We start from the raw sequence: 26,276 nt of genomic DNA, 5'->3' as shown, positions 1-26,276 counted from the left end.
CTGTTAAAACGACTGTTGTGGACCCTCACCCTCACGGAGTCACAATAAAGTAATCGCAACTGGCAACGCTAAGCCTCTATGATGGTCAAAGAAAAGGAAATTAAAGTGTGACTGTTTATGGTCATTACAATTGTGCAAATCAAAGAAACTGATGTTATCTATGGCTGGTGAGGGAGCAATGAAAAGGGCAAAGTTCAGCACACATTCCATTTTAAAGAGCTACAACTCTTTTTGGAAAACTATTTCCCAATATAGACCAAAGGCATAAAATGTTTTTGCCCCTTGACCTCATGCTTCTATTTCTGGGAATCTATGTATGAAAAAATCCAAAAGGTATGTGGTAAGATATTTATGACAGTGTTATTTATAATGTAGAATGGCTGGAAATAACAAACACCTAACAAAAGAGCAATGGTTAAGTAAATTAGCTAGTGTAGGCACTCAGTAGGATACTGAAGCTATTAAAAATATTCCTTATGAAGATGGTGTAGCAACACAAAAAATGCTATAAAGTTAGTAACTAACATCACATATTGTTCTAAGTGCTTTATATGTCTTAATGTAAAGACATTTATTTAAGCCTATCATCATCCCCATTTTACAGATTGGGAAAATGAGGTACGGAGCAGTTTGCTGAGTTGTCCAAGATCACACAACAGAGTGAGGCTTTGAACTCAGGGAATCGGGCTCTAGGACATGTGCTCTTAACCCCTGAATCATGCTTCACTGAGTTAGTTGGAAGGAAGAGAACATTCAACAGTCTACATACTATGATTCTAACTGTAACAAAATATACACACAAAATCCGAAAGGAGCTACAAAATACTAATGGTTGCAGGGTAGGAGCAGGAGTGAACTTTCCGTTTTCTGTTTCCAGTTTTCCATTGGACAGAGAGCACCTTTTCCCCGCATCTGATTCTATTATATTTCACGACAGCATTCTGCCTCCTGAAAGGAGCTGTACAGAGCATACGACACCAGGTGGCGCCAAAGATATTTCATCAGAGAACCTCCCAAAGACACTGCATTCTTGATGGGTCTGTTCCTTCTTGGATGTCAAGTATCTTTTGTGGTTAGAACCTACAGGCTGAATAACAGCTTACCTGCAGAAATTCAGTGCTGGATGGAGAGCGTGACATCCAACAACTGTACAGATGAGGAAACTGAGGCCAGAGAGAGGCAGTGGCTTCTGCCTGTTAGTCACCAAGTTAGAAGTAAAGCAGGTAAGCCTGGGTTGCTGCTTCCACCCCTTCCTGGTCTATGCAGCTCAGACAGCCTTTCCTGACTCTGGAGTTGAAGGCAGCAGGAGTGGCCTTATGGGGTTTCCCTGGGGGAGAACTGAGGGGCAGGTGGTAGTGGAGGTGGAGGGAAGTGAACTTAGGTGGTGGATGTAATTGTTCAGTTGTGACTCTGGAAGGGGTGGAAAACACAAAGCATTGGGAAATCTGGTAGAAAAGAGTTGAAAATTTCAAAAGGATACAACAACTGCCGCTTATTGATTGCTCTCCCCGTGACCTTCGCTCCGTGCTGTGTATGCACTTGCCTGCATTTATTTGCTCATTTAATCTTTACAGCAACTGTAGGAAATAGGTACTACTGAGCTCCCATTTTTTCCCCTTTCAGAAGTGGAAAGTGAAGTTCAAAGAAAGTAGAAACGACCAGGAGAGAAGTAAATCCTCTCACCACCAACTCTATAAAACCTCTGCCTCCGGTCCATATACTTCCATATACTTTGCCGTTTCTCCTGTTACGTGGATGAATGGTCCCTGCTCTTAGCTAAAGCCACCTCTGGCTGTGTGCTGGATCCCACCATGTTTACCTACTCAAGAAATTTGTTTTGTAATTCTCTCCCTTTTTTTTTCTGCATCCTCAACTGCTCCCACTCTAGTGGATCACTGCCATCACCATACAAATATGTCATCAAGTTCCCATCCTTAAAAGCCTCCTCTTGACCCTATGTCATTCCCACCCTATTTCTTACTTCCCTCTATAGCCAAATTCTCCTAAAGAGCTGAATATACTCATTACCTCTATTTCCCTTCTTCTTGGTCTCCCTGAAACCCAGTCCCATCAGGCGACTGCCCCACCACTTGTCAACCTCACCAGCACCTCCATCTTGCCAAGTTCAGTGGTCAGTCCTCAGCCCTCCTCTTCCTTGACCTTTCATCAGCATTTGATACTGGTGTTCATTCCTTCCTTTGGGAAACTCTGCATGTGGCCTCTGGAACCCCATGCTCACTGGCTACCTTGCTGGCTCCTTCTCATTCTCCATTCTGGGATCTTTCTCTGAGGCCATCCTCCGAAGTGACAAGTTGCCGTATTCACAGCCCAGAACTCAAGAGGAAAAACAGCAGTTCTTAAATCCTATATTATAAAGTTTGGCAAAGAACGCTATCTCCATCATCAACTTTCATTTTGAGGAGGAGGGTCTTGGGTAATGTATTAGGGATTTAAAAATAGAGAGGAAGGAAGCTGCAGAGGTTTCTGGAGGTAGCCACCTGGAGAAGCCCAGGGGTCTAGGGATGTGTTAGAACACGTGCCCGTGAATGCTGAGGGCAGCTGAAAGCATGACTGTTTGTTCCTCATTCACGATGAAAGAAAAACAAATTTTCCTTTTCAGAGGGAGCTTTCCATAATTGCATTTCCTGCAAACTGAGTACTGGAGGTGGTAGGTTCAGGAAATAGCACAAAAGGACTGAAAATGTAGTTTCTATTCTGCTTTTAATAGTCACATTTGACAAAGTTAAAGAAGTTTCCATTAGAAACCACACATTATCAGAGAAAAGGGAAAGAACTAGCTGCTTCTCAGGTGAGACAAGGCTGCTGTCTTAGGCAGCAAGAAGGACACAGGGAGTTAGGCTTGCCAGGGTCCGGCCAAGGTGGCTTTGGAGGCCTGGGGCCGGGGGGATTGGGCGTCCTCTAGGATTAGGTTGGCCCACTTTCAGGATCCGCAGAATTATCTTCCCGCAGCAGCCAGCGGCTTCTCATTTGTTCATGAGCGTGTACTGAGAGCCTGTTCTGGGGCTCCACTGGGTATACGGGTATATGAAGCCTTAGATTTATGAAGATGAATACAACAGTCTTGAGCACAGGGGTTAGCAGAATAACTGTTCAGAAAATTCAAGTTCCCCTTATTGGAAACCAAGCAAAGGCCTTCTAGATGACTTCAACCCTGTTTCTGTGTCCTGAAGGAATGTTCTGGAGCCCTTGGACTCTCAAGAAAGCAGTTCCCAGCCCATGGAGGAGGCAGGGTTAGACTATTCTGCCGCCAGAGGGAATAATTACCATCTTCTTGGCTTCTTTGGGGATTTAACTGAATCAACAGGCTAAGGGGGAGGTCTCAGAGCAGCCAGGATTAGACGTGCAAAGAGACCCACGAGAATCTCAGGGCTGGGAAAGCCCTGTACGGGAAGAACAGCCTCAGAACACAGGACTTAGCGAAAAGGAAGGTTCTGGGGACTGGGGAGAGATGAGGTTGAAGCGGCCGGGGGAGGTTTCACTGTGGGAGAGACACGGGAAGGGCCAGGAACTGCTGCTTAGTGTGTATGGTAGGAAAGGAGCAGCAGACCGCTGACAGCTGGAAGTAACCCCTGGTGTCTTGTAAACAGGACAAACCAGCTGGACAGACTTCAGAGCTGGGCCATTCCTCCCCATCTGCCCCCTTCCTATCGTGGCATCTGAGCCCCAGGGTACTTTGAAATATTCTGCAAAGCGGGTGACCACTGCCCAGTGTCACTCCCAGGCCCTGGGGAAGGGTGGGGTCATCCTGGGGCCTGCAGAACAGGTTTGGCCCTGGGTGCGGTATCCTGGGGGAGGTGAGGTTTGAGTCCTTAAGGACAAAGAGAAATTAGCCGAGAGCAGAAGAGAGTTCTAGGCAGAGGGACCAGCACATTCAGAATCAGAATCGGCAGGAAACTCACAGAACTAATTCAATGGGCTGGAAGAATAGGCTGGATGTGGAAAGAGGAAAGAGGTGAGGTGGGCCCCTGCCTCCCTTCTCAGGCTTTCCCAGGCCTGCGCTCACACTGGTGCCTCTTCTCACCTCCACCACAGCCTCTCTGTTTTGGGTCTCAACACTTCCTCCTTCCCCCTGGTACATGTGTTGGGAGCCTCCTGTGCACCAGAGGTATCAGTACCCGGTACCAGAACTGAGTACGGTTACATGCCTGTTCCCGCGCTACATCACTGCAGCCCTTACAGCTACCTGGTGCCAAAAGCAAGGGTGATGATGAAAACGCTTAACGATGAGTTAGCACAGTGCCCATCCAGCCAGGACCAACGCTGGCCTTAGAAAGGCATCCTGATCTTTCTGGCAGCACTGGCTGAGCCTCCCTCATGGCTGTGAATACTATCATGTCCATTTTACAGATCAGGAAAAGAAGACTGGGAGGATTTAAGCCACTTGGCCAAAGCCCCAAAGCAGAAAAGTGGGGATTCAGACCTAGGCTTGTCTCAGTCCAACATCTGACTGTTAAGAACTCTGGCTCACAGATGAAAACTTGGCAGTATGAGGGGGGACCATGGCCTGACATACCACACAGGCACCCTGACTGGCCGTCTGCTCTCGGGAACGTGGCCGGACTCGAGGGCAGTGCAGGTCCAGGGAGGCCTGCTGGGGTGGGAGGATGCTCTGAAGCTGACAGGCCAGCTGGGCTTTGCTGTCCCCAGCCACACTGCGGGCAGCTAGCCGTGGAGGCCGGGGGCCTGTGCTCACCAGGCCAGCAGTATCCCGGATCTGGCTTCTTGGGAAGGACACAGCTGGCCAGTCCTCCAGCATGGCCATTCCTAGCACTGTTCCCCTTCCAGGTCTCTCTCTCCTCCGCTAAGAGCCGGGATGCTTCTGTGATCCCAGCTGAAACAACAAAAGTCACCTGAGCCTCTGCCTTTTCCAAAACTCCTGAAGAGGCTTCCAGCGATGAGTCAGTGCACGGGCAGCCCTGCTCACCGAGAACCAGCCTGGGGAGGCCGAGGCTTCCCACCGGTCTGAGCTGGGAGTAGGGCCAGGGCCGGGGCTGGGGGCGCACGGGGGAGACCCTGGCAGCCCTGGGGAGCTCTTTACCCTGCCAGTGCTGGGGCTTCAGAGGCCCAACCCTGTGGTCGGCCACGTGGGGGTGGTGATTCCCAGGAGTGTGAAACAGCAGGACTGCCTGGGAGACAGTTCCAATCTTGTGCCCGAGCTTCTGCTCGGCACCAGGCACGGCCCTGCCCTCACGGAGCTCCGTCTGGTGGGGACCCGGAGGCCTTTAGTCGCATCTTTCCTTACTCCATCGAGGATGTGAGGCTGCGCTGGCGTTCATTTCATGTGGGCAGCCTGGGCCCAGCCCCCGCCATTCTGGGGTGTTCCCTGACCACGAGTCCTGTTGGGGGGGACCGGGCCTGTCCCCAGCAACCACGTGTGGTTTGGTTTTGGTGTCTGTTTACCACTGTGATTCCTCCCACCCTCCCCCTTCTCCCAGCTCTCTCCAATTCTGTGCATGCCGGCGTTCCTTTCTATTTTTGAGCATGGCTATGTAGTTTCATGTTTCTTTTTCCTCTGCTCTCTACCTTGTATTTGGAGGTAAGGGGGTCAATTCTAGCATGAGCTTAATCTTCCACGTTGCCCCATTAATCCCGGAATTCCTCACCAGTCTGCTAATCGCCCACCCAGCACTGAGAGTACACATCATAGGCTTCTGGTTCTGGACCCATCACTAACCAGCTGGCGACTGTGGGCCAGCCCCTCCCCATCCCCAGGCCTCATCGGGGGGTCTGTGAACTGTGGGAGTTAGAGGAGAGGATGGGAGGGGTGAGGAGAGCTGTGACACCCACACTTCCGTGGGGTCTGGAATTTAATCCTCACCAAGGAGACTCACGGCACTGCCTCACCTACGAGGGCGCATAGGCGGCCCGACGTCATGGACAGACAGTGAATTCCGAGTTAGAAATGACTAGGTTCTAGCCCCAGCTTTATGCCTGTTAGGTTGTGGGAACGTGGAGCAAAACTTAAGCCTTGAACTTCAGTTGCCTCATCAGTGACGTGAACAGCAATGTCCGTCCTCCCCACAGGCGGAGGGGGTGAGGCCAGGAAGCTGTGAAATAGTGTGGATGGAAAACACTTTTCTAGCCTAAAGCTCTGTGTTCATGCCAGCTGGATTACTTGGCACAGTTTGGGTTCCCTGGGAAGCAGATTCAGAGAGATGTGAAGTGTTCAGGATGTTATGAAGAAGTGGCCTTGGGATCAGCACACCTGTGCCAGGGAGGGAGTGGAAGCAGGATGGGGTCGAGGCTGGGGAAGCAGGAGAAGCTGAGCCGCGATGCGGTCCCCAGGGCCTCAGCCAGCCCCGTGGGGAGCCCTGGAGTTAAATGTGCCCTGAGAGCCATCCTGCACTGGGCCAAAATGGCTGAGCTTCTATATTCCCTGATCACCTGGTGATGCCGTCCTGGCAGGGCAGGACCGTGGTCTGCCTGATGCTCCAGCCAGCCCTGCCGCCAGCTGGGGCAACAAGTCCTTTCTTGAGGGAAGATCTGGGCGGTGCTGTTAATCACACGGCCACACCTAACGGTCAGGTTGTCCCGATCAAAGACTCGATATTATAGGGCTCCTGCCATTCTAGTACGATTTGCCAGCTCTCCTCATGCATTTTAGTTTAATGACTTTAGTCTCTCATTTCTGAGAAAAGAATGGGAAATTCCTCCTCTGTTTGCCGTGGGACCCAGAAAACCATTCCATCTGGCTTTGCCTGGCAGTGAAATAGACTCTACTGGAACTGGATATCAGCAGGACCTAAAAACTAACGAATTGATTTCATTTAAGAAGTTGTGTGTGTGTATACATGAGGGCGTACACACGTGAAGATGTATATATGTCTGCGTGTGAGCACATGTGGGGTGCATTTCTGGGTGAGTACATGTATGACGACCTGGACAAGAGAGAGGCTTCGGGGGCAGGTGTCCAGTGTAGACACACCCACGTGAACAGGTGGGTGCTTATGAGAATCTCAACTTGTGCAGGTGGACCTCGTTCATTCATTCTCCAAACATTAGTGAAGCATCTACAGCGTGCCAGGCACTTGTGCTGGGGCTGGGAAGTGAGAAGGGAAAAGATGTGGTTCCTGCCTCTGGGAGCTTATTGTCTCCTGGGGAGACAGACAACTCAGTGCAGGCATGTGGGGTACAGTGTGGTAAGAAAGTTGACAGAGGGGGGCACAGGACGCTGTGCAGGCACCCGGTGTGCACCCAAATCAGGCTGTCCCTTCCTTGGGACAGGAGACCCCGGAACTGAGCCTTGAAGCGTGAGTAGGAGTTACTGAGCCAAAGATGATGGGGAAGATTGTCCCAGCTGAGAAGCAGAGCTTTCAACGTGCAGGGAACTGACCCAGAGGGAGGTCACAGGAGTACAAATAAGACAGGGTTGGTGATATCTGGTAGGATTAAGCTGTGAAGTGCTTAGAACCGTGCCTGATGAATAACAAGTATTCAGCTCTAAACCTTAGCTATTTTTAACCTGGGCTTGGATCCTCCTAGGTCTGTCTTACTCACTTGATGAAAACTGTGACCTCTTTGGGCCTCATCTGCAAAATGTTGGCCCATCTTTAACTCCCAGGGACCAATACCTGTCCCCTACCAACCTGTTCTGTTTTACATGACATGGTTCCTTGATTTGAAAAAAGATCTTGCTTGCCAAACTTCATTTGTTATAATAACCTACATGTCATCAAGGTTTCCCTTGGGCTTTATAAAATACTAGGAATAACTGGCAATGCTCCTTCCTGAGGACTCCTGGATCAGGTGAGATAATCGCTGAGAAGCCACCCCTCCTACTCCAGTGTCACATGCTGGCATCTCCACAACAAGAAGCAAATGCCTTCAGATATTTCTGGTCCACAGAACAGGGAGCCAAGCTGACCCTGAACTAGAAGATGCTTCCCATTGACTTTTGGAATGTTCTGGGGCCTCGGTTATCATTGTGAGAAGCACTCATTCCAGCCAAGTTAAGAGAAGGCCTTATCCTGATTCCCTGACAGCCTTGTGTTTGGAAAATCCAAGAGCGAGCTATTGTGGCTGGCGAAGGCCACTTTTATGGTGATTGATGCTTTGGTCTGATGAGTCCTATGCGCTGGTACTTTCCATATATTAGCTCTTTAAATTTTCACAGTAATCTTCCAAGGTAGTTACTATCATTCCCAATGAAGAGATGATGAAACTGTGGCTCAGAGACGTGATCTGCCCATGTTCAACCAGCTAGTAAATCACAGCATTGTTTAAAATTTCTTTCATATATCTAATCACCAAATTCTTACTTTTCTCTGAAGCAGTCATCATCTCCATTTTATGGGTGAAGAAACTGAGACTTAGCAAAGCTATGGGACATGTCCAAGGTCACAGAGCTGAGAATTAGCGAAGTGAATCTGGATTTACTGCTCTTTCTTCAACAGCTGCTGGCAGCAAACCGGCTATGAGGTGGCCCCTCCCCACCTGGGCACCCAGGTGAGCCTTTGTGAGGAGGCATTCGTCCTCAGGGGCTTTGTCAGGAGGGGTGGAAACTTACCTTGGATGTCATCGTTGAACATGCAGTACTTGTTGCGGTATTTGTTGAGAAGGCGGAAGGCATTGGCATTGGCAAAGTCTTCAAACTGGATGAGGCAGTTTATTCCAAACCTGTGGAGAGGGAGAGGAAAGAGCATGTAATTGCCTCCCCGAGCTGACGCCTGGCAGGTCCCAGCCTGCACTGGGGAGCAGGGCGGTGCAGCCCAGGGGTGGGTGTGGGTGTGGCATGGCTCATTCACTGGGGTTTATGCCACCTGGCTGGCTCCTGGACTCCTGGCTCTGCCTGCCCCATTATGATTTGGTTATTTAGTTTTAATTGAAGTAGAGCTGATTTACAATGTTGTGTTAATTTCTGCTGTACAGCAGAGTGACTCAGTGACACATACATTCTTTTTTTTTGAAGATTTATTACTCATTTGAAAATACTTCCCATGTAGTTTAAAAAAACAATATATATATATATATTTATTTATTTATATTTGGCTGCGTTGGGTCTTTGTTGCTGCGCGGGGGCTTTCTCTAGTGGCGGCGAGCAGGGGCTACTCTTCGTTGCGGTGCACGGGCTTCTCATTGCGGTGGCTTCTCTTGTTGCAGAGCACGGGTTCTAGGCATGCCGGCTTCAGTAGTTGTGGCACACGGGCTCAGCAGTTGTGGTTCACGGGCTCTAGAGCGCAGGCTCAGTTGTTGTGGTGCACGGGCTTAGTTGCTCTGTGGCATGTGGGGTCTTCCGGGACCAGGGCTCGAACCCGTGTCCCCTGCATTGGCAGGTGGATTCTTAACCTCTGCGCCACCAGGGAGGTCCCATACATTCTTTTTTTATATTCTTTTCCATTAAGGTTATCCTAGGAGATTGGATATAGTTCCCTGTGCTATACAGTAGTAAGACCCTGTTGTTTATCCATTCTAAATGTAATAGTTTGCATCTACTAACCCCAAACTCCCAGTCCATCCCTCTCCCAACCCTCTCCCCCTTGGTAACCACAAGTCTGTTCTCTATCTCTGTGAGTCCGTTTCTGTTTCATATATAGGTTCATTTGTACCATATTTTAGATTCCACATAAAAGTGGCATAGTATGGTATTTGTCTTTCTCTTGCTGACTTATCTCACTTAGTATGATAATCTCTAGTTGCATCCACATTGCTGCAAATTGCCTGCCCCATTATGGACGAAGATGGGGCAGAGAGTAGGGGTACGGAGCCCGGTGGTCAGCCAAGCCCATATCATTGTCTGTAATGTGGGCTGGTGACCCCCACGGGCTCTGGATGGCAGACCCCAGGGGTGCTGGAAGGGCTGAGATGGGGCCCCGCCTCTCTGTGGCCTGTGGTCATCTGAAATCCCAGCAGAAAGCTCACTCCAAACCCAAGTGCATGCAGAGAGCCCGGCTCCTCTGCCACTCAGGCTTGGGGAGCCTCTGCAGCCTCCAGATATCTCCCTTGGCGGATCCTGAAGTGGATCCTGAGTCCCTCCACCAGAGACTCTTCTGGGTTCAGGCATTATTCCCTGATAAGATACCGCGAAGGCTGGGAAAGGCCACTGCATGAAGCCACTGTCATCCACTAACACCTTGGTGAGGGTGTTCTCCATGTACAGGTAGAGCAGGATCAGTTGGTAAGCTGGTTCAAAATGCAGAGCACCGGGCCCATCTCCCAAAGACTCACTCAGTGAGTTTAGGGGTGGGGCTCAGGAATCTGTATTTTTTCCTCCATCTTTACTGAGGTATAATTGACAAATAAAAATTGTATGTAGGGCTTCCCTGGTGGCGCAGTGGTTGAGAGTCCGCCTGCCGATGCAGGGGACACGGGTTCGTGCCCCGGTCCGGGAAGATCCCACATGCCGTGGAGCGGCTGGGCCCGTGAGCCATGGCCGCTGAGCCTGCGCGTCCGGAGCCTGTGCTCCGCAACGGGAGAGGCCACAATAGTGAGAAACCCGCGTACCGCAAAAAAAAAAAAAAAAAAAAAAAAAAAAAAATTGTATGTATTTAAGGAACACAGCAGGGTGTTCTGATACATGTATACATTTGAAATGATTACCACAATATCAAGCTAATTAACACATACATCACCTCACACTGTTACCATTTTTTTTTTTTTTTTTGAGGGGTGAGGACATTTAAGATCTACCATCTTAGCAAACTTCAAGTGCATGATACAGTAGTAATTATGAACTTCGGTCACCATGCTGTACAATGCATTTTCAGTGAGCACCTCAGATCGTTCTGATCCTGTCTGGAGAACTCAGAAACACTGCCTTGGTGGGTAAAGACAAGGCCCATTAAGTGGCTTGAGTTGTCTTATTTAAAATCTACACTAGAATTGCCTTCTAGATTTCAAAGTCAGGAAAAAGTTTGTGTTTCCTAAAAAATGACTGGATTGGTAACCTGTGTTTCCTGTTAACACTGGGCGTCAGGAAGCTGAGAGCTGTCTTCTTCCCTTTAACGGTAGGTTCCCCCAGCTGAGGCTCTCTGCACACACCCTCCCCTGACTCTATTCTGGCTCTTTGATCCTGCTTTTTTGGGTTGTACGGTGTCTCTTTTTTTTTTTTTTTTTTTTTGCGGTACGCGGGCCTCTCACTGTTGAGGCCTCTCCCATTGCGGAGCACAGGCTCCGGACGGGCAGGCTCAGCGGCCATGGCTCACGGGCCCAGCCGCTCCGCGGCATGTGGGATCTTCCCGGACCGGGGCACGAACCCGCGTCGCTTGCATCGGCAGGCGGACTCTCAACCACTGTGCCACCAGGGAAGCCCTGTACTTTGTCTCTTATTGGAGTCTTTCTGAAAGCAAGTGTGATGTGAATTATTAAAAATTACTTAATCCATGGGCAGAAAAAGGATTTCATCTCATGGACCAATTTGTGACCAACAGTATCTGTGGTCATGTTCATTGAGAAAAAAAGGCCCTGATTGATCAGCACAGAGTGTCTGGGCATGTGGTAGGGAGAAGTGCCTGCCATTCCCAACTGTGTGAACTGGAGGCCTGGGACCAGCTTGGGACCAGCTGTGGAAAGAAAGACGTACGACCTTGTTGGAAAAAGTGGCTGGGGCCCACATGTGGTGGGCTTCCTGTGCTGTCGGGGCATCTGTCTGATGAGGCTGGTGGCTGTGAGGGGGTGAGTAGCACTGAAGTGGCCCAGAACACATTTTTTTCCAACCTCTGAATTTTGTGCATGGCATATCCTTTTTTTCTTTTCAGAAAATGTACCCATTTTTTGGATGCATTGCAACTGCTCTGCATTTGACTATATTATGTAGAAAATACTGAAAGTACAAACTACTTTGTAAAACCAAAGATAAACATTGAATCCAAAGATAAACTATGTTTTATACAATGGGCACTTTTCCCGTAGTTAGTATTAAATTTTAAATATCTATTCCTTTTGTTAAAATGATTACTTTACATACTCCCTGAGTACATCTGCATTACAAACATAGCTCAGTAATTCTCAGAAACTGTTTACAGAGGTTTGTTGTAAAAGGAAACACACCACCAGAAAAGGGAGGAAGCAGAAAAAGTACAGTAGAAATGCCAGTGGGCAGGCAAATATTTGCTCCTACCATGGTCCTTCCAGTTGGAGCTGTCGGTGGGGGGATTTGGAGACAGGTTCATGTCACAGGGCCCGAAATGGAGAGGCAGCAACTTGCCTCAGTCCAGTGCTGAGCTCTGGGCTTGGGTCAGGAGGCTCGTGGGCCTGACCTGTCTCTGCCACTGCAACCGAGTGTCACTTCACTTCTCTGTTCCGCCTCAGTTTTCCATCTGTCAATGGGCAGAATATTTGCCTGGCCAACTTTGCGGCTGTGGTGAGGATTAAAAGCTGGGGGTGATCTTTAAATTGTAAAGTGCTACACACGTGTCATCCTGGCCACAGTTCTTATTCCCAGTCACAGAGCAAGTGCTGGTGGGGGTAGTGGTAGGGAGCTTGCTGTGTCTCCTGACCCACCATCCAGCCCTCTTCTCCTTGTACAACGAATAGAAATGGTTTAAAAAAAAACAAAAAAAAAAACCCCTTCAGTGCACAATTATAATGCTATGTTCACCAAACCAACATTTACTGTGAATTTTTGTTCAGGGTGTGAATTTCAAGTATTTGGATGGGGAGGGAGGAACAGAATGTCTTTGGTTGTCGGTGACCTTTTGATATATAGAATCCTCACAAGACTCTCAGTGTTGCTCCCGCACTGGCCTGGAGCTAAACTGCTGAAAAGGTCAGACGACAAAACAATGTGATGCACGTCATTTCTCCTTTCTCTCACTCTCTGTCTCTTACACACACACACACACACACACACACACACACACACACACACACACACACACACACACACACACACACATATACACACACACTTGACCTTTAAGCAACACCACTCTTAGGTTAAAAAATAAGGCAGGGATTATAAATAAATACTTTGTTCAGTGCACTATTATTCTTTCATGGCAAATTCAGTTTCACGTAAGAGAACCTTCCCAGGGAGGAATTTGATGAGATACACAGTAAAATCTCATTCATTCAAGTCACTTTAATCCTAACTTGGAATTGGATAAAAGGCTATGTGCATCTGCCATCCAATAACCTAGACTCAGAGTTTCTTGACCTCCTTGTATTTAATGACCTCCAGGACCCCTACCCACCTTGGATGCCCTCCCCATGGCTGCTCCCTGGACCTTTCGTCACCAGGAGCCTCTCCTACTAAAATTTCACACTGTGCGTTCCAGTCTCTGACCACAGCCTCTCCTTCCACCTCCCTTACTTCCACTATACCTCTTCTTCATCTCCAGGGAGACCTTTGGGCCCTTTACCACTTTTTCCTGGTCCCTTGGCTCCTGACTTATGGCTTTTCACGAAACCACACCACTAACTATCCAGTCTGAACCAAGGCTGGTTACTTCAATTGCTCTATTTGCATCATCCATCCATCCATCCATCATCCATCCATTCCCTCTGCCCATCCATCTGCCTGTCCATCCATCTATCCACAAGCATCTACTGAGCACCCATGATAAACCCATACTGTAGTTGTTCAGTAAATGTTTTAGGAAGAGCTGGGTACATGAAGGAGTTGGTGGAATTTTAGTGTGAGTTTTCCTGCCAACTTGTTAAACTAATTAAAAGCCAATTAAGAACAAAAAAAATTTCAAAATGAAAATTTTAAAAGCTTAGGTTACAAAAAACCGTTTCTCAATTCATCCATGTATATCCAAATACAGGATGCTGGACTTTCATCATAACACCAATTTAAATGTTAATTATAACTGCCTTACATATTCATGAAAATACTTCTACCAGTGATAACAGTAACAAAAACAGCTAATGGTTATCGACGGTGCTGGGCATCAGGCTGAGTCCTTTGCATGAATTATCTCAACTAATCTTCCCATGACCTTATGAAGTAGGTAGGTGCCATTGCAGAGAAGGAATCCTGAGCTACAGGACGTTCAGTTATTTGCCCCCGGGGTTATTTATTCTCCTGCAGTTGGAAAGGGGTGGAGCTGGAATCTGAATCCAGCTCTATCTGACGCCAGAACTTAGTTTAGTTTTAACAGCAATATGATTTTGTAAAACATAAAGTGAAGTAGATGTTAAAGTTAGGTTTCTTTCTCCAACGAGAAAAACAGTGCCATGTGGTAAAGAAAACGCTGAACTGGGGGACAGGAAAATCGTATTCTCCTTCTGTCTCTGATATAAGCTGTGAGTCTTGGGTGAGTCCCCTTTCTCTCTGGGTCTTAGTTCCTGATCTGAGAGCCTCGTGGGGGAAGCAGGAGCTCCTTAACATAGGGTTGGAATAGATACACTAGGAGCTTCACTGAGATGTAAGTCCAAAGTAGGGAGGTCTGACCGTTCCTGGTAAGAGCAACGTATGACAGGAACATCAGTATTTTCGAGTCCTCCTTGAGCTGACCCAGAGCAGACCGGCTGAGTGAGCAGGGCGGAGGCGGCCACTGTCCAGGTCGTATGGCTGGAGCAGCAGCCCCTCCAGAGGGGCCCCGCTCAGGCCCCCTACTCAGGGCTCTGGGCCGTTTCCTGACTTCAGTGCCGGCAGTTCATCACTGACCTTCCATCCTGCCAGAAGCTGCCCCTCACCCGGGCGGCTCCTGTTTGTCCCCTTCTGCACTTTTGAACTCTTCACCCTGAACTCCTGGCAGGGGCTGAGGAATATCTGCTGCTTCTCAGGGAAGAATTTCTGCAATGGAGAAAGAGGCGCCTTCCCAGGCCGCACACGGAGCTGCCCAGACTCCTCCACCCTGGGGACTCGGATGGGAACTGGCCTTGGCGCTGCCCTAGAAGGCATTCTAAGGCCGGAGCTCACTTAAAGCCACAAGGCCGATGGGTGGATGTTAAAAGGTTTCTTCCTCCAGCCCTCAGGCAAGAGGAAGCCTGAAAATGGCGACTTGTGCCTGGGAGCCCTAGGGAGCTGTGTGTGACAATGTGACGACGGAGCCGGGTACCTGCCACCTGGGATGCAGCCTCCCCAGGGTAAAGAGATTCTGAGATGGTTGCTCTGCCCTTCCCCCCAGCAAGCTGACCAAAGGCTGCGTGAGAGATGTGATGAGACCAGAACATTCCATGGGCTGTAGACCTGGTTTCTTTGTTCTGAAGGTCAGGACCTGCCATTCTTTCAAACACGTGGGTCTGACCTCTTTCAGGCCTGAACAAACACAGGGCACCTGGGAAGAGCAGGTGAATTTGCTCAGCCTGCCTCCAAACAGAATGACTAAAACCTACCACTCATTTCCATGGCAGCCCACTCCATGCCCCTAACAAAACACACACACACACACACACACAAGACCCCCCAGCAGAGTGCATGGTGAGGACATCAGTTATACCCAGTGGAAAACTATTTCTTTTGTTTATATTGTCCTTCCAGGAATTAGAGCTGAAAGAATCCCGAAAGCTCTAGGTCTTTGTTTTTATTTTACACATTCCATTAAACTCTAGTCCCTTGAGATGCTCTCAGAAAGAGGTCCCATGGCTCAAACCATTTGGGAAACTCTGAATGTTCATATAACATATACAATGTGTATGAAAGATTCTGAAAAGTCCTGCATTAAGAAGTCTGTTTAACTCAGCATTTTCTAAACTTATTTGACTAGAGACCTCACCCTTCTGTGTCCCACCCTCTCCATTTATATGAGCACAGTTTGACAGACACAGCTCTCTGCAGAAAGAACTTTGCAGGGGCTGGGTGGACTCAGGGCGAGGCCATCTCTCCCTGGGATTCCTGCAATTGTTACTTCTGGCCAGGATCCTATAATAATGGATCTCACCTCCTCCAGCTTTATTTCCCTTCCCCCAATCCATCCACTGTATCTTTCTAAACACAGATCTGTGCAATTTCTTTTCTTAAAATCCTTACAGCGCTCCCACTGCCTTTGGGGTTGTGTTTAGACTCCTTAGATGGCGTTCACTTTGGCCCCAACCTTAATGCTCACCCCCTTCTCATGTCTTCCGTCGCCCTGGGCATATCTTGCTGCTTCCCAACCACTGTGGGCCCTTGCACTGCTCCATGTCTTTGCTCAGGTGCCCAGAGGGCCTCATTTTACCCTGGCCAACTCCTACTTAAACGGTAAGGCCCTGCTGAAATGTCATGTCTTCTAGGAAGGCTTCCCTGACCCATCGATTTCCTTACCCAGGGTAACAGTAATTCTTCTCTTTCCTGGGCTGCCTTGCTACTCTGGGCGTATCTCTGTTAGGATACATCACATTGCATCACAATTATTTATTGACATTTCTGTTTTAATTATTAAAGAAATGTATCGGGCAGGGTCTCCCCTTTGTGCCACGAACTCTCCTAGGTATGATATAAATGTTCAATGCAGCAAACATTTCTAAGTGTCCACTGTGAACAAGGGACTGTCTTCCCTGCTAGATTACAAAGGCAAGTTCAAGAATTTCAAGTCTGACAGGGACACAGGAAAATAAAAAAAGCAGGTGCAACATACTGTGACAAGGGTAATAATGAAGGTATGTCCTAGGCATGTGGGAGGCCTCCAAGGGGGCAATCAGCTCTTCTGGGAGAGAAACTGAGGGCTCCACAGAGCAGGAGACTGAGGCTCGGCCTGAGGGAGAGCAGAGGTTCAGGGGCAGACTGTGCAGGTGGGGGGGTGGGGGAGAGGGAGAAGGGCACCTCAGGCAGAGGGAACAGCACATGCATCTGGAATGAGAATGGGGGGGCCTTCCTGGAGCTGCAGGAAAATAACCAGAGCTGGGAGAGGGGTGAAGAAGGGGAGATGTGGGGAGAGCTGAGGCTAGGCGGACTTCAGGGGCCACCCCTTTACATGCCTGTGTAAAAGAGCCTACACAGTCGGGGGACGATGGGGACCCACCGAGGGGCTTCGGGCAGGAAAGTGGCCTGTGTTTTAGGATGTCCATTCTGCAGCAGAGTGGGTGATGGGATGGACTAGCTGGGAGGACATCCTGGAGGCACGGAGCCCCTGTGAGAGACCGTGAAGTGCTGGGGCGAGGCAACAGGGACCACGAATGAGAGGAGGGCGGGGTGACAGATGTGAAGGCAGAGGGTGGGCAGTGGAGGGAGCTTTGGGGCTGCGCAGGTCTGGAGCCATCACTTACTAAACGTGTGACCCCAGGCGAGTTATTTAATCCAAATTTCAGTCTTTGCTGATAAGACAGCGGGATGATAATACCTCTCTTGCAGTCCTGCTGTGAGAATTAAATGAGATAATGTAAATAAAAAGCCTGGCACGTCGTAGGCACTGAGTCCATGGAGGCGATTGTTCTTAAGGGCAGGATTTAATCACGTGCAGGACATGGAAGCTGAATGAGGAGGAGCCCGGGATGGGGGTGGCGGCATCTGTTGGTCGCCAAGGCTGGGGACAGGGAGGGACAGATAACCTCGCTCCGCAAGACAGGCTTGGCCCGTGCTGAGTCTGAGGTGCTGGCACGTCCAAGTGGACGTGTTCAGGAAGAGCAGATGCTACATGAGGTTCAGCAGAGAGGAACGGGGAGTTCAGAGTGTTGTGAGGGTCTCAGGCAGAGCGTGTGCACCGAGCAGGGAGCAAGGCCAAGGACAGACCTCGCACACACCTGCGTCCAGGGGGCAGCAAGGGGCGGAGGAAGAGAGTCTAGAGAAGGAAAGTCAGCAGGGGGACCGGCGAGGTGGACGGTGGCAGCCGCCACAGGAGCCGCATGACAGGCTGTGGGCAGTGTCAGCTGCTGCGGAGATGTCAACGGAAACAGGGATCTGGAAGTGTTGGCGGGGGGCGGGGAAGTGATGGTCAGAAGATCACTTGTGAACTCTGCCAGAGCACTTCCGGTGGAGTCGTGGGGAGGGAACCGTTCTGCGGGGGGTTAAAGAAGAGGCTTGGCTATGAAACAAGGGTAGGGAGACAGCTGGTGGTGGACGTGGGACTGGAAGATGGATGCATTTTTGATGGGAGGTGTGTGTATGAGATAGAGAAGCCAGTAAGGAGGGGAGATGCGAGGAGTGATGATGGGGGCTCGAGGTCTTAGGGAGATGGGAGCAGACAGGAGCCAAAGTCCAGTTGGAATGTGAAGAAGACATGGTTCCTCCTTCTGGGACGTCACAGCCTAGTGGAGGGACAGATGTGCAGCCTTCACACCACACATATGTAGAGGGAGTGATTCACTCTGCGGGGGGCGGGAGGGGTGCTTGGGAAGGGACTCACAAGGATGACAGGGAAACTCTTCTGTAGGTGAGGAAACTGGAAACCATGGATTGGGGAAAGCGGGAATATTGTGCCTGAAAAAGAAATCTCAGTGGAATGAGGCATAATGCTTATCTTCAAAGACACGCAGGACCGTTCTGTGGACAGGGAATTAGGGTAGACTGATCTTATGCGGCCTTAAGAGAAAAGCAGAGCCAACAGGCGGAAATCAGGACAGAGATTTCTGTGCCACATAAGGCAGAGATCTCGAACGCTGGATGGAAGACGCTGTCCCTGGAAGTGATTCCAGGGTCCCCAGAACTTCACTTGGCATTGAGGTTGTGGAAAGGATTCCAGCCACGGTGGACGTGGTGTATGGACCTCCGAGGCCCTTCCCTTCCCAGGTCCCACGCTGGGAGATTCCCCTGGTGTGCCGGCTGTGGCAGCCAGACTGGCGGGCTCCTGTGGCTGCCATTCCGGCCTAATGGGGGAAAACTCCCATCGTGTCAAAAGACAGTCAAAGGAAGCAGGAACTTCTAAGCAAAAGTACCAGAATAATGTGGCCGTTCCTCAGTCACTGCTCTGACGGCAATCCCAGGCCAGACAGAAAACACTCCAGGAACAGTTTGTATTTCCTCCTCAATTTCCCCATTTGTCTGACTTCCTGGGCAAACACGCAAATGGCGCCAGAAATCCCAGTGCTGGGAAGAGGATCGTGGCTGATCTGCTGACCTCTCGACCTCTCAAAGGTCAGAGGCCAGTACTGAGTTTTTCCTCTAGGTCACAGCAGCTCACACCCCAACTTTCTGCTCTTAAAGCCTGGGCACTTTTCCTAGCCTCCAACCCACTGGCTGACCTGCGGCACTGGCATTCACACCAGCTCTGATCTGCCCACAGGTTGTACGTTTTAGTTTTAATGAGGTGACTGATGTTCTCTCATTAGTTTGGTCTATTCTGATCTCTCTGTTCAGGTGTACTACTGTAGTATTTGTACCATACAGTGTGTCATACAGTTGTACCTTGGACTCCCTAAGCATCTAAACTGTCCCTCCCTCGTGCAACTGGCTAACTTCCACCTTGAATGTTGACATTCAGGTGAAAGACAATAAGGTTGGAAATCGCAGTCTGTGTTTGTGGCCTTTCAGGACCAAAGTGAGTCAAAGTCAGGGAGGGGAAGAAAGGAAAGACTAAGCCAGGTTAGGGGACAGACGAGGTCAAAACAGGCACTAGGCAGGGTCCTTGAGGGCAGGGGAGGTGTCTCACTCACCACGTGGGGCACGACAGCTGAAGAAGGAGTTTTAACGGACCCCCTCTCCTGCCCCCTGCTCTGGACAAACCCGCTTCAGACACCCAAGTTAGAAGCCCAAACAAACCTGCTGCCGTATGCCCAAGGCCCTGTGCTTGCCCAGCTCAGCCAGCATTGGTGAACAAATGGAAGCATGAATGAATGCCTGCCAGAGCACAGTCCTTCCATAGGGGTGACCGGTCACACCCAGCCCACGTGACTCCCGGTCCCCTGGAAGCCCCACTGTCCTCTTCTAGAGGCCACTGCTGCAAAGTATCTTTGTATCACAATAGCTCAGCCCCTTTCCTTTACCCCGAGGAATCAACACAAATGAGGCCGCAAGCAGGGAAGGGTTTCCAGCTAGGCTGGGAGAGCAGGCAGCAGAGGCTGTAGGAAAGCACCTCTGATTTTGAAGTCAGATGGATTTGGGGTGAGCCCAGACTCTTCCATTTCTAACTGGGTGATTTGGGACAAGTTACTTAACCTTTCTGAACCTCAGTTTATTTATCCCTAAGGGTTGCAGTGATAATTAAAAGTAAAGCACCCAGCACAGAGTAGGTTCTTTGTAAAAGTGAATTGCTAGCTCTTTCCTGGGAAGAAGGCCATGACTTTGAACTCCAACTAAATGCCCCAGGCCTTTGACCACTGTATTCCCCCATCAGCCTTGACTGACGCTGCAGGCAGGGCCATTAACTAAGTAGACATTAAATCTACACAAACTCAGCAGTAATTATTTAAACATATTTTAATTTTTCCCAGTCAATTATAAGCTTCTTGAGAGCAAAGTCTATTTCTGACTTATTGCTACGTTCAATAAATATCTGTCCATTGAATGAATTCAAGTATGGGTGAATACAAGAATAAATAGATAAAAGAATAATTGAATGCTGCCTTGAACTATTTTCTGATTATTTTATGTGTCCATATTACAAGCTCAAGGGAGAACTGAACTCTAGGACAGTTGAACTCTAGGTCTGAACTCAACTGAACTCTAGGTCTTTTTGTTTTGGCCACACTCTGGGGCCCAGAGAAAGCATATGATAAATACAGGCTAAATGGAAACTTGGAAGAGATTTCATAAATTATGTGAATGGGAGCAAACAACTGGATAAGTTCCCCTTAATTTCCCACTGCTTTTTATCATTATCTGACTCCGGGGAAAGAACTTTCTTTCTGGGTCTTAGTTTCCCCACCTATAAAGTGATGGAGTTGGATCAATGAGCAGGTTGTTTCTTGTTCAGGTATTCTAAGATATGTGTTACAGTCCTAGGGAGGGCCAGGTGGGAAAATAAAGTAAGACACAGGTTGAACGGCAAAAGGCATTCCTAAAATTGAGTGTATATGAAAATACTGAGCAGTGACTGTCCCTGCTGAGAGGGACTCAGCGTGTGAACGCTCCTGTGAAACATTACAATCAAGATTTAGAGCTAATGGTTACACTCTTTACAATCTTTCAAAATTAAAATAAAATATTGAAACTTGCCTTGTAGTCTGGATGCCATAAGCTTAGGGCTTTTCCTTTGTTTGTATTATTTAAAACCACCAGGAGAAGCTTGGAGCCAATGAGCCTCAGCTTTTCCCCCGGGGCTCGGTAACACTGGCTGGGTTTGCAGTTTGTGGAGAGGCCTGCAGGGGGCGCCCAGCTCTGGTGAATGATGGGGCAACTGGACCACTGTTAGGTAGCTAAGAAGGAAGAACCAAGTGCCAACTGACTCAGGTGCTGGCGAATTTTCCCACCACAAAAAAAGGAAATGATAACTATGTGATGTGATAGAAGGCTTAGCTAACGCGGTGGTGGTAATCATATTGCACTATATTAATGTGTACCGTATGCTAACGAATGTATATGGAATCTTAAAAAAAAAAGTGGTACTGATGAACCTAGTGGCAGGGCAGGAATAAAGAGGTAGACATAGAGAATGGACTTGATGACATGGGGCTGGGAGGGCGAAACTGGGGCGAAGTGAGAGTAGCATCAACATATATATACTACCGAATGTAAAATAGCCGGCTGGTGGGAAGCAGCAGCGCAGCACAGGGGGATCAGCTCGGTGCTTGCGATGACCTAGAGGGGTGGGATAGGGAGGGTGGGAGGGAGGCTCAAGAAGGAGGAGATATGGGGACATGTGTACGAATATGGCTGATTCGCTTGGTTGTGCAACAGAAACTAACACGGTATTGTGAAGCAATTATACACCCATAAAGATCTATTAAAAAATTAATGTGTCAAATCGACACGTTGTACACCTTAAACTTACACAATGATACATGTCAATTACACTTCAATAAAAATAAAAAAATAAAAAAGAGGATGCGTCCCTCGCTGAGAAGGGCTAGAGAGTTTTGAAAATGGGAGTTGATGGCTGGCCCCTCCATAGCCTCCCTAACGGTGAGGACTGGTGGGTCACTAACCCTGCCCTAGAACAAGCTGGAGAGAGGAGACATGAGTATGTGAAGTAGACTAGCTTCCATAAGACCTTCCTCCCATTTGTTCTCCTTGCCTGCTGCATCAAAAAGGTGTCTGGAGTACGTTGGACTGTCTTTTCTTTCATGTAGAAGAAAAGAAATAGAGTATTCAAGTTAGAAGGTGGGTTCTGGAGTTAGACCACCTGAGTTCAAAGCCTGGCTCCACCACTGCTAATGGTGTGACCTGGGACAAGATCCCTAAGCTCTCTGTGCCTCCGTTTCATCTGTAAAGTGTGCATTCATTCAATACATGTTTATTGAGAATCCACGCTGCCGTTAGGCATTGTTCTGAGCGCTTGAGATACAGCAGTGAACAGAAGAGACAAAGATCTCTCCCTGGAACTTATATTTCAGTGGGATGGGACAATAGCTGTATCTACTTAATAGGATTATTGTGAGTATTACGTGAGCTGATGGATGTGAGTTACTTTATTGTCTGTAGGAGCCTAGGTTAGACCAGTACTCAGTTCACCAGAGGGTGAAGCCTGGGATGCTTGCTTGCTTCTTCGTATCTTTAGTGGGTTTAAAAAAAAACGCAAGGAACTGCCTCCGGGAAAGAACCGCTGCCCAACTCATTATTTTTAAAAATCCATTGTTTTTTTTCTAATTACAAAAGAAATGCCTGCACACAAACAATCAAACATTATAGGAATGACTGGCTTGGAAAGCAAAAATCCCAGCAATCTCAAGCCTTAGCTGTAATCACTGTTAACGGCGTGGTATATATACATCCAGACATGTTTTCTTTACATAACTTATCTTGACAGAATCGTTCGCTTTTAGGATTTTTTCTCCATTTTAACAGGCTCAAGCACATTAAAAAACAATGTGCTTGAGCCTAATAAAATGAATGCAGTAGAATAAGAAGAGACTGCATAGTATGTGTGTATGAATGAGTGAGACAGAGAAAGAGAGGCAAAGAGAAAATGAGAGTAAATGTACCATGGGGTTGCCTGGAATTGCTACATCCTCTCTGGCGTGGAACGATGCGGCTTGGATTTGGGGGCTGCAGTCTTATCCATCCTGTCTTTCCCTTGAGAGAAATGCTCTTTTTCACAAGCAGCTCAGAGAAATCTTTCCTGATTAAAGCACCTGGTGTCCCGGTTCTTTCTGGATCACCAACAGTAGGACTGGAGGGTCTCTGAAATGCCTGCAGGCAGTGATTTTTAAGGATTTGGGTTTTCTGACGGTGTCTTGAGCTAACATTAGTAAACTCTGCTGAATGTCCATGACTCTGTTTTTCATTTTCAGAAGTTTTATCTGTTTCTTTTTCAAGTCTGCCTGCTACTTTTTTTTCTTAAGTGTTAGGTACTTTCCTTATTACTTCATTCTTATAAAAAATAGCTCTTTAATACATCTAAGTATAACCACTTTATAGTCTCTCTCAGAATATTCCTTTTCCTTGGGGTTCTAATTCTTCTATTATTTTCTGATTTTCCCACATTGTGGACTGTTTCTATGTGGGTTACTGTGAATCATGAATTTATTTTCATTGGGGAATTGCTTTTCCCTTCAAGGAATTCCACACGGCATGGGTTGTGGGAGTGACCCTATAGAGGAGTGTTAGTTTTCCCTCTGCCAGGTTCTCCAGCCATGTCACTGGTAGGGGACACTTTTATACTCATTGCTTCACTTGGGAAATTAGCTTCTTAGCTCTCAGAACGGCGGGTCTGTAAGGCCCAAATAACGCTCATCTGAAACAACTACAGAAAATATGAGATCTCCCCCCCGCATGGATACACACACTGCCTCTCCACTTGGGGGAGGGTGGTGGTAGGCAGAATTTAACTGAATAGGTGTAGAGGGCAAGGACCAAACATTTACTAATTGTACAAACCCGGGATCTGAACATGGAGACGGATCACACCCAGTGCTTCCAGAACGGTTCTTTTTATTTCTTCAGATTAGCACCAGGGAAGAAGAATTGAGTAAGAGAAGGACGCTATTATTGGAATGGCAGGGATGGATGAGTGGGGGACTATGGAAGGAAAAGATGAATATATTAATGGCTAAGTTAACTGATTGCATGAATGGAGGCAGTACTAAAGCACTGCTTAAACGACAGCGGCTTTGGAAACTGCCTAAGTTATTATTATTATTAATAATAGCAAACATTCATGTTTACTCTTACTCAGGTATAATGGTAAGCATCTTACATGGATTGTCTCATTTATTTAGCAGAAACAATCTACAAGTTAAATATTAAAAATGTATCTTGGAAATGAGGACACCGAGGCACAGAAAATTAAATAGCTTGTTAATAAGTGGCAGGTGATACTGGAGAACGGACTTGAGGATATGGGGAGGAGGAAGGGTGAGCTGTGACAAAGCCAGAGAGAGGCATGGACATATATACACTACCAAACGTAAAATAGATAGCTAGTGGGAAGCAGCCGCATAGCACAGGGAGATCAGCTCGGTGCTTTGTGACCACCTGGAGGGGTGGGATAGGGAGGGTGGGAGGGCGGGAGACTCAAGAGGGAAGAGATATGGGAACGTATGTATATGTATAACTGATTCACTTTGTTATAAAGCAGAAACTAACACACCATGGTAAAGCAATTATACCCCAATAAAGATGTTAAAAAAAAAAAAAGTGGCAGATGAGAGGTTCAAACTCAGGCAGTGTAGCTCTAGAGTTTGTGCTTCTAACAACTGTTGCTAGTGGGTGGGGTCTTAATAGGGTTCTCGTTCTTAGGGGGGTTACTTACACCTTATAAGCTTCAGTTTCCTCATCCCTTAAAATGAAGCTAATAATAGTACCCACCCCAGAGGGTTGCTGTGAGAATTAAGTGAATTAATGCTGTATGAAGCGCTTATATTAGAGTCTGTGCATAGCAGGCAATTAAGTAAAAGAGAGTTGTTATTATTATTACTATTAATCCATTGAGAAAAATCAAGGGGAAGAACACTTCTATCCCTCCCTCTCCTCTGCTGTAATATGAAACTTTCAGGTCTGGGCATGATTTTGTTCCTACTCTGCCTCTTGGGGAAAAATGAAATGGAAACAGCCAGCTGGCATCACTGAATCCATCTCCCCAGTTAGTGAACTTCCTCCATCACATTTTGGCCTCTCAATTATTCAGTCTGCTTGGTCACGATGCAAACAAATAGGTCCTGGAGAGTTGGGTGCTGGTTTGTGTTTTTCTACAGCCTTCCAGCCCTTTCTGTGACCCAAGATAGAGTCTTCACAGGCACGAGAGACTGTCATTTTGCAGCATCTGGCTCCTATTCCGATGGGAACACGTAGGAGCTGGACTGTCAACAATTAGCCACGTCAGGCTGAGACTGGGAAACTGATGTTTTTTCAGAGGCCAGACAAGCTAGAATGGGTCTCAACATTCCTTCCTCTGAGCTTCCTCAGATGCCCTCAAATTCATAACCTTCAGTCCATTCTAACTGATAGCTAGCCTGGTGAAGGCTTTCAATCCCTCAGCCAACCAACCCAACCAACCAACCAACCAACCGTCCAACTCCCACCCTTACTATTTACGGTGGGTCCACCATGAGTAAAATCATGCTCCCTGCCCCCCAGGAACTACCAGTCTGGTAGAGATGTTACAGAGTTACAGGACCTGAGGAAGGAATGTTCTTCAAAGTCCATCTAGTCTGGGCCAGGCTGATACTTGAACCTCTCTACAATAGTCCAGACACATCTTTGCCCAGTCTCTGCTCTGACGATGAAAAGTTAAAAGACCAAAAAAGCTTTAAAGAAAAGCTCTAGACCATTATAGAAAAGATGCCGTGATGCAGTGCATGATTAATTAGCAAATGAATTATACAGCCAATAAATTATGCTACGACTACAAACAGCAAGAGAGTTTCAGGACAGGCTGGTCAGGGCAGACCTCTCTGGGGAGGGCAGAATTTGAGTTGGGGCATTGCTATGGCTGCTGTTCTAATCTTCTCCCATGTCCTGTCAATTTCAATACTTTGTTGTTCAAGAACCTACCATGGCTCCCTATTGTTTTCTGAATCAAGTCCCAAATAAGGTTTTGTGTGGATTGATAGTTTTCAAACATTTTTAGTAGAATTTTTTAACTAATGAAATCTTGAGCAGAACCCTGACACAGAAAGCGATTAAAAACAATGATGTTTTCCTTCAAGTGGTTTCAATCTTGTATGGTTGGTGGCAAATATTCATTTCTAGCACTCCTGATGCACCTCTGTAAATGCCTGGGGTTCGGGGAAACTTGGTTTAAAACCACTGGATTAGATAACTGAAGCCCTTTCCACTTTTGAGCTCTACTAATTGCAACCTTCTGCCTGGGTTTCGAGGCCCATCACATAGCCTGCTCTATTGCTACTTAACCTTTTTTGGAACCAATAAACATTCACCTCTAGTGGGACCAGTCTTCCAGAGTCTTTTGCGTACTCCT

The 26,276-nt window shown here is 47.8% G+C and overlaps 1 protein-coding gene and 1 long non-coding RNA gene across 11 annotated transcripts in view; one reads left to right on the top strand and one right to left on the bottom strand.

Moving 5' to 3' along the window:
* ME3 (malic enzyme 3) overlaps positions 1-26,276 on the bottom strand; it is a 438,110-nt gene that overhangs the window by 13,151 nt on the left and 398,683 nt on the right. For 8 of the 9 annotated variants that reach the window (XM_073808332.1, XM_073808333.1, XM_073808331.1 and 5 more), the window contains 2 exons: positions 8,528-8,637; positions 4,715-4,852 (listed from right to left, as the gene is read on the bottom strand). In XM_073808332.1, coding sequence (XP_073664433.1) covers positions 4,715-4,852; positions 8,528-8,637 — 248 coding nt within the window. The remainder of the gene's footprint in view (positions 1-4,714; positions 4,853-8,527; positions 8,638-26,276) is intronic. The other variant, XM_033862154.2, reaches the window with a different exon arrangement.
* The window catches only part of LOC101329254 (uncharacterized), a 40,092-nt gene continuing 15,066 nt past the window's right edge, over positions 1,251-26,276 (top strand). For both annotated transcript variants that reach the window (XR_004527852.2, XR_004527853.2), the window contains exon 1: positions 1,251-8,466. This is a non-coding gene — a long non-coding RNA (uncharacterized lncRNA). The remainder of the gene's footprint in view (positions 8,467-26,276) is intronic.

This window comes from Tursiops truncatus, chromosome 8 (genome assembly GCF_011762595.2).
Source record: "Tursiops truncatus isolate mTurTru1 chromosome 8, mTurTru1.mat.Y, whole genome shotgun sequence".
NCBI classification, from domain to species: domain Eukaryota; kingdom Metazoa; phylum Chordata; class Mammalia; order Artiodactyla; family Delphinidae; genus Tursiops; species Tursiops truncatus.
Note: the sequence above shows the minus strand (reverse complement) of the source record. Positions and strands in the feature narration are given on the sequence as shown.